Source organism: Carica papaya, chromosome 4 (assembly GCF_054855325.1).
Source record: "Carica papaya isolate Zhongbai chromosome 4, ASM5485532v1, whole genome shotgun sequence".
Classification (NCBI taxonomy): domain Eukaryota; kingdom Viridiplantae; phylum Streptophyta; class Magnoliopsida; order Brassicales; family Caricaceae; genus Carica; species Carica papaya.
Genome location: NC_142312.1, coordinates 16,520,315 through 16,529,345, shown reverse-complemented (window position 1 = coordinate 16,529,345; position 9,031 = coordinate 16,520,315). Strand labels below are relative to the sequence as shown.

General features: G+C 35.8%; 1 protein-coding gene and 1 pseudogene across 1 annotated transcript; one reads left to right on the top strand and one right to left on the bottom strand.

Moving 5' to 3' along the window:
* Nucleotides 1-1,917: 1,917 nt before the first annotated feature.
* Nucleotides 1,918-2,286, bottom strand: LOC148266329 (uncharacterized). The gene has a single exon (XM_088219082.1). The coding sequence runs from the start codon at nucleotides 2,284-2,286 to the stop codon at nucleotides 1,918-1,920; it is 369 nt and encodes a 122-aa protein (XP_088075208.1).
* Nucleotides 2,287-3,312: 1,026 nt separating this feature from the next.
* On the top strand, nucleotides 3,313-3,412 carry LOC148266328 (small nucleolar RNA R71; annotated as a pseudogene).
* Nucleotides 3,413-9,031: the final 5,619 nt, after the last annotated feature.

Below are 9,031 nucleotides of genomic sequence, written 5' to 3'. Positions count from 1 at the left end.
AAGTAGTTCACAATGTCTGCATACCATAGGGCTTAAGCTGCCATCATAGCAAAAAGTTGCCCATCAGGAAAAGACTCATTTTAGTACACCTTATCCTCCTCAGCCTTGGCCCTCTCCAATCGTGATAAGTGATTTGCTACTAAGTTCTCTACTCCTTGCTTGTCTCTAATTTTAATATCAAATTCCTGCAAGAATAAAACCCAACGGATTAAATGAGGTTTAACATCCTTTTTTATAAGGAGATATTTAATTGTAAAATGATTGATAAATAGTTTTAGCTCTAATGAGATATGATCTAAGTTTATCAAAAGCAAAAACTATAGTAAGAAGCTCCTTTTTAGTTGTGGCATAGTTAAGTTACACGTTGTTTAATGTCTTGCTAGCATAATAGATCATGTGTAACTTCTTATCCTTGCATTGACCGAGCATAGCACTAAAAACATAATCACTAGCATTACACATCAAATCAAATGGCAAGGACCAATCTGGTGCTGCAATAATTGGAGCTGAAATGAGTTCCTTTTTTAACCTGTCAAAAACACATGAACATTCTTTGTTAAAATCAAATGGTGGATCTTTAACAAGTAATTGACACAAAGGTTTAGTAATTTTTAAAGAATCCTCTATGAATCGTCGATAAAAGCCCACATACCCAAGGAAACTCCTCACGCCCTTCATAGAAATAGGTGGCAATAGTCTCTCAGTGACTTCAATCTTGGCTCTATCCACCTTTATTCTGCTATTGGAAATTCTATGCACTAAGACAATACCTTCTTGTACCATAAAATGACATTTTTCCCAATTCAACACCATATTAACTTTTTCACATTCTGCAATACTCGATCAAGATTAGCAGGACATAAATCAAAAGATGAACCAAAAACAGAAAAATCATCCATAAATACCTCGATCATATTCTCAATCTTATCATGGAATATGGATGTCATAAAAGTTGCAGGTACGTTACATAATCCAAATGGTATCCTTGATATGCAAAGGTACTATATGGACATGTAAAAGTATTTTTTTCTTGGTCCTCGGGTGCAACCAAAATTTAGTAATACCTTGAATAGCCATCTAAAATATAATAGTAAGCATAGCTTGCTAATCACTCTAACATTTTATCTATAAAGGGTAAGGGGAAGTGGTCCTTCCAAATGGCTTTATTTAGCTTCCTATAGTCTATACACATACGCCATCCTGTAACCATCCTAGTTGGGATCAACTCATTTTTTTACCGGTGATTATAGTCGTGCCCCCCTTTATTAGGTACTACATGTACAGGGTTTACCCACTCACTATCTAAAATAGGATAAATAATCCCTACATCTAAGAGTTTAATCACTTCAGCCTTCACTACATCTTTCACATGAAGATTTAACGTATGTTGATACTCAATAGAAGGCTTGTGGTTATCTTCCATTAAAGTTTTATGCATGTATAAAGAATGACTAATACCTTTTATATCATTTACACCTCAACCTATGGATCTAATCCTTTTCCTAAGTACACACAATAAAGCCTTTTTTATTTTTTATCTAAAGAATCATATATAATCATAGGAAGAGTGGAGTTCTTACCCAAATACGCATACCTTAAGTGTGAAGGTAACTGTTTTAGCTAGAGTTTATGTGGCTCCTCAATGGAAGATTTCTTGGTGTACATACCTTTTTCCAACTTCTCCTATATTGCACCATCCTCTTCTTAACCATTATCTTTATTTGAATTAGCATCTTCCTAGCTATCAAGGTCTTTTTCTGTCCTGGTGAGACTTTTGAACACACACTCATTAATTATATCAATATTAAAGCATTCATTAGTGTTCATAGGGAATTCTGAGGAATTAAAAATATTAAAAGTTACCTGTCTATCCCCAACTTGAAATGTTAACTTACTACTGGGAACATTGATTAATGCCTAACCCGTTGCAAGAAAGGGTCTTCTAAGTATGAGAGGAACTTCTCTATCAACTTTTATGTCTAACACCATGAAGTCGATGGGGAATATGAAGTTTTCCACCTTTAATATCACATCCTTCATTATTTTTAAGGGGTATCTCATCGATCTATCTCCTAATTGCAATGACATTATTGTGGGCTTCACCTTACCAATACCTAGTTTTTTGAACATAGAATAAGGCATTAAGTTAATACCAACACCAAGATCACAAAGAGCATTATTCAAATCAGAATTTTCCATATTACAAGGTATAGTAAAACTTCCTGGATCTTTCACTTTAGGAGGTAACTTATTATGAATGATGGCACTACATTCCTCGGTGAGCATAATAGTCTCATGGTCTTCCAAGCTCCTCTTCTTTGCTAGATCTACTTAAAAAACTTGGCATAACTTTGCATTTGAGTAAGAGCCTCTACAAAAGGAATATTAATTTGAAGGTTTTCAAAATATATCAAGAAATTTAAGGAAATTCTTACTTCATTATTTTTTTGAGGCAGTATAGAAATGGAACCAGTGGTACACTAGGCTTAACCACTACTTATTTCTTATCTTCTTCTTGTTCTTCCTTCTCTTTCTATACCTTTTTGTTTATGGTTACTTCATCCTTTCTTGTATCTACCAACTATTTCGCACTCCTCAAGGAAATTTTCTTGGCTTGTTCTTTTGGATTTGTCTCTGAGTTACTTGGTAAGGTAACTTGAACTCTTCTATTGATCATGTTTGCTAATTAGCCCATCTTATTTTCCAGGTTCTTGATGAAGCTTGCTGATTTTGCAACATTAATTATTGATTCTGTATTGTTGCTTTAATCTTTGTTGCAAACTTTGTTGTGTTCCTATGTATGGTTACCATCATATCTTCAAGTGAGGGCTTCTTTTCTTGAGGTTGAAATCCTAGGGGAGGCCTAGCCACATTCTGTTGATTTTTCCATGAAACTTTTAGATGATTTCTCATCCTAGGATTGTATGTGTTGGATTATGGGTTGTATGGTGGCATGTCCTGTCCAGCTATAAAACGAACTTGTTCCATCTCTTGCCCTTGAAAAAGATCTTCAAATACACCCTGCACATGAGAATTAACAACATTAGCACTCTTTTGATCAATTTCTTAAATAAAGAATCAATTTTTCCATTAAGAGAAGTTAAAGCATCAATCTCATATAATCTAGCATTCACTTTTTGTTAACATCTTTTCGTTGGCCATTGATAGTTATTCATGGCCATCTCTTCTAAGAGCTCGTAAGCATCATTTGTAGAATTCTCCATCAAAGCTCCTCTAGCAGTTACATCAATTATGATCGTGGTTTATTAGTTCAATCTGTTATAAAAGGTTTGAACAAACAACCACTTAGGCAACCCATGATGAGGACATCTTCTAATCAACTCCTTAAATTGCTCTCATAAATCGTCTCTCCATCCATTTGATAAAAACTGGTGATGTCATTTCTCATCCTTGCCATCTTGACTGGTGGAAAAAGTTTTGCTAAAACTTTTTGAGCGAGGTCTTCCTATATAATAATTATACCTTCAAAAAGAGAATGCAACCAACTTTTAGCTTTATATCTTAAAGAAAAAAGGAAAGAGTCTAAGTCTACTTGCATCACTAGAAACACCAATATGCTTAAAAGTACCACAAAATTTTAAAAAATAAAAGAGATGTGCAGTAGGGTCATCATTTGGAAAATCCTAAAACTGAATTGAGGTGTCGATAATCTAAATGATGGGGGGTTTGATTTCGAAGTTGTTCGCATTGACACTCTATCGAACGATGCTGGATGAAGCTCCTACATGTGAAGGAGTAACAAAGTCCCTAAGTGCTCTCCCTTTATTCTCGTTCAAAACATCTCTTGCTCGTCCAATTTCTTGATGTTTAGCCATCTCAACTCTTATTTTTCTTTCTGTTGCTAATTGTTCTCTTTTCTCTCGATTAAGTTGTCTACATGTCTTTCCGATCTCTAGATTTATTGAAAGTAGTTTTTCGTTGTTTAATTGACTCATATACTTACTCAAAACAGAAAAGAAACAGCGTAATTTGCTCAATAATAATAACAATAATGAAATAAACAAAACAAAATAAATAAATAAAAAATTACGTTTAAATTAAAAATAATAAATTAAAATGATATAAAATAAAAAAATAAAAAACAAAAATTGAAGTAAACTAAAAACAAACAAAAAATGAAATAAATATCTAAATAAAAATAAATTAAAAATAAAAAATAAATTAAAAAATAAACTCTAGATTAATAATAGAACCCTTAGTATTAACATTGATACTAAAAATCTGTGATATCCCAAATGCTAATTAAGGCATGTAGGTATCAGATACGGAAACAGAATTATGAGTGTATGATAAGAATTATATGTAGCGGAGCAAATTAATACAAATTCCTTGCAAATATATGAGTTCCAATTACATACATGTAATTGATGGCAAAAGTGGCTACAAAACACAGTCAAAATACAAAAGAGGGCCATTTCTTTCACTAATTTATTGGACTCATAAGAGTGCGGGAACAATCATGCACTAAAGTTTTGCGGATCTACGGGATCCTCATAAACTTGAATGGGTAGGTCAGCTTGTGGTTCCTCATTTTCTTCTTCATCGCGGGGGGGGGGGGGGTGAGGCATGGAAAGAGTGAGTTCCATATGCTCAGTAAAGAAAATAATATTTAAATAACATCATAAGGTTTTAAAGGTGAATTATTCTAACATACATATTTACTGTTTAATTACTTCGTAAACCTATTTTACCTTTATTAGAGAAAACATTACGTTAATATAATAAAAACAAACACACATCATACCAGAAAATAGAGAAAATAAAATAAATCATGAACTCTCATATTTTCGTGTCATGCTTCGTCAAATCATTACAACTTCCATCTCTGAAGGGAGATACAAATTTCTGACTGCCCATGTGGAATGGCCAAACAGATACAGATATTAAAATTTGCTCAAGCACATTTTCAATTTGCCAAACTATGGTATAATCTATGAAGACGGTCGTACCAACCATAGTGGTCCTATCAGATATTCTATAGTCACGACAGTACTTAGCCAAAGGTGAACCCTAATAGATATTCGCATCACCACTCTGGTTAGAGGGTACGTTGTCATCCACAGAGAGTGGTCAATCTTACATCTTTCTAGACAAGATGGGAGAGGGGGAAATAGATACCCTAGATGGGGTTAGGGGAACAAATACCCCTCAGAGATAAAAATTCTAACGAGATACTTGATGCATTATGCATATCAATACAGATACATACTCGGACCATTCATGCTTCATTCCACATTTTGTTTTTTATTTCTTTTATTATTCAGGTAACCTTACCAGTTTCATATTATTTTAATTACATGCAAATCATCAAGTGTCTATAAATCACATAGCATGCTTGAAATCATGAACAATTCAATTTATTAAACCTATAAACATGAAAGCATACAAAAATAAGCAAAATATCAAATTATCAATTTAATCTTTTCTTTTTGTTTAAAAATACCCTTAAGACGTTTAACGAAATACTGAATTCTTTACCAAAACTTTAATAATTTCTTCTACACCGTTCTTCTTTTCTTCTTTTCTCTTTAGATCACTTTCTCTCTCTCTCTAATTATTGAAAGGTGGAAGAATAGAAGTGTGGAGAAAATGGTAAGGAAAGGCGCCTATTTTAAAAAATTGGGAGCGGTTGGATTTGTGCCAAGTGGCAAAATTTGGTGAAGAGAGAGAAAAAGATGCTTGGCACAAAAAATAGATGAAAAAAATCTCCTCCACTGGCAGTAGTGGCGCGCAGCCTGAGGTGGGCAACAATGAGTTGCCTGAGTTTGACGGCAGCATACTGGCTGAGGTAGCAATGGCTTCCCCTCTTGACGCGCTACAGGCTAGCCTGCAGGCACATGACCCACCCTACCGCATGCCTAGAAGCTAGCCTGTGCATATTGGGCGCCGAACACGCAGGCCTACTATGCGCAAGCTCCAGGTGCACAAAGGCCTATTCATGTAGGCCTGCTACGCGCACAGCGCATGCACTGTGCGCAACACCTATCCCTGTGTTGACAATGCATGAGCGACCGCGCGAGCACTGGATTTTCTCCCATTTTTTCATTAGACTAAAATAAAGTAAAATTAACTAAAATTAGACTAAACTAAAATCAAATTATTAGATTAAAATAAAGTAAAAGTAACTAAAATTAAATAAAATCAAAATAAATAAAAATTGTGATATCACGAATTACGATAATAATTTGTGGAGTAAATTAAATGCGTTCAATGTAGCCTAAATACCTAAATAAATAGAGTTTTCTAAATAAATTAAGCACAGTGATGGGGGGCTGTTATATCCCCCCATCTTAGAAAACTTTGGTCCCCTAATTCATCTCAAATAGGTCAAAAAACTTTTCACTCATCTCATTTTCCAACTCCCATGTTGCCTCTTCTGGTGTATGCTTCCACTGTACCTTTACCATAGGAATCGTCTTATTACACAATACCTTTTTGGTCCATCCAAGAATCTCCACGAGGATTTTCTAATATATCATATCAATTTGTATGTATGCTTCATTGTGAGGAATGGTATGAGAAGGGTCAAGGTGGTACCTTTTGAGCATCGAGACTTGAAAAAACATCATGTAAACTCATAAACTCTTGGGGTAGAGTAAGGCTATACGCCACGGGTCCAATGCACTCAATGATCTAAAAAGGTTCCACATAACAAAGGCTTAATTTCCCTCTTTTCCTGAACCTAGGGAAAAACCTTGAGGAAAACCTTGTCTCCAAAAGCAAATTCCAGGGGTCACCTACGATTATCGATGTAACTCTTCTGACAACTCTGGGCAGTAGCCAAGTTCTTGTGGATGATCGCAACCTTCTATATAGTCTTTTGGATGAAGTTCAATCACAAATGACACTGGTTTTTGACTTCACTAAAACAAGTGGGAGAATGGCAAGGTCTACTGTACAATGCTTTATACGGAGCTATATTGATGCTAGAATGATAACTGTTATTATAAGAAAATTCACATAGGGGAAGGTACTCATACCAATTATCGTCAAAGTCAAAGACGCAAGCACGTAACATGTCTTCCAATGTTTGGATCGTATGTTCCTACTGACCATTAATTTGGGGATGATAAGCGGTGCTGAAATACAATCCAGATCTCAAAGCTTCATGAGAGCTATTCCAGAAGTGGGAGGTAAATCGAGGATCTCGATCAAACACAATTGATAAGGGAACACTATGAAATCGAACAATCTCATCAACATAAAAGTGGACTAATTTGCTAGCAGAGTCAGTGGTCCTAATGGGCAAGAAATGGGTGGTCTTGGTTAGTCTGTCAAGGATGACCCAAATAGCATTATGACCAGAACAGGTCCTGTGTAATCTTGTAACAAAATTCATGGTTACATGCTCCCACTTCCATTTAAGAATCAAAAGACCTTGTAACAAACCGTCGGGTATCTGATGTTCTGCCTTAATTCTCTAGCAAGTAAGGCATTGGGAGACGTAGTCGATTATGTCCTTCTTCATTACCGACCACCAGTATTGATGCTTTAAGTCCCGGTACATCTTGGTACTCCTAGGATGTATAGATAGCTTGGAAGTATGGCTGGTCTTGAGAACATCCTCCCTTACAGTGACAGAAACCCAAATTCGATTCCAAAATCTAAACAATCCATCTAAAATATTGAAATCAACAAATTTATTAGAAGAGAACTTACCTAGATTCTTAGTGAGTTTGAGGTCTGTAGACTGAGCTTCTTAGATTTTTAAGAAGAGATCCGGAGGGCTCGAATCTGAGCGAGATAGGTGTCTTTCCCAAAGTAGCTAAGGTGGAGCGACTACATAGTATCCATCAATTTTTAACTGGAGGCCATGGTTTGGGCCAACACTACAGACTCCTTTCCACTTAGTGCATCGCGACTACATTTTCTCTACTGGGGTGATAGATGATCTTATAGTCATAGTCCTTCAGGAGATCCATCCAGCGTCTCTGTCTCATATTTAACTCCCTCTGTAAGAAGATATACTTTAGACTTTTGTGGTTAGTTTAAATCTCAAAAGTTTGACCAAACAAGTAATGACACTATATTTTCAAGGCAAAGATAATGGCCACCAACTCCAGGTCATGGGTAAAGTAGTTTCACTCATGAGGTTTTAACTATCGGAACCCATAAGTGACTACTCTACCATGCTGCATCAAAACACTCCCCAAGGCAATATGAGATGCATCGCAGTAGACTTGAAATCTTCCAATAGTGTTAGGAAGAATCAACAAAGGAGTAGAGGTAAGACGACACTTCAATTCCATAAAGTTTTCATTGCATTCGTAATTCCAGAAAAATGGTACGCCCTTTCGGGTGAGTCAGGTCAATGGAGCAGTAATCTTAGAAAATCTATCGATGAACTGCTGATAGTATCCTGCCAAGCTAAAAAAACTACGTACCTCGGTAACATTGATAGGTGGATTCCAGTTGATTACTGTTTTAATCTTAGACAGATCCACAGAAACTTCTTCACTCAAAATTACATGACCGAGGAAAAAAACTCAATCCAACCAGAAGGAGGTTAAGTTTAGCATACAGTTGGTTCCGGCGAAGGGTCTCCAACACTTCAGACAAGTGTACTGCATGTTCCTCCAGGCTTTTGTAGTACACTAAGATATCATCAATAAATACGATGTCGTACTGATCTGGTACGTGTCAAAAAACTCTGTTCATGAGATCTATGAAGGCTGCAAGGGCATTAGTTAACCCGAACGACATTAACCTGAACGCGTATAAATCGTACAAGCACCAAAAAATAGTCTTCAAAATATCTTCTTCGTTGACTCTCAATTGGTGATATCCCGTCTTGAGGTCAATTTTAGAGAATATCATGGTTCCTTGCAATTGATCAAAGAGGTCATTGATCTAAGGTAAGGAATACTTGTTTTTAACTATTACTCGGTTAAGATCCCAGTAATCCACAAAGAGTCTAATGGAACGATCTTTCTTTTTCACAAACAATACTGGAGCGCCTCAAGGAGAATGATTAGGGCAGATAAACTTCCAGGTAATTAGTTTAAAAAGT

Coding starts and splice junctions, on each gene's coding strand:
- LOC148266329 (XM_088219082.1), bottom strand. CDS start 2,286: ATGCTCACCGAGGAATGTAGTGCCATCATTCATAATAAGTTACCTCCT.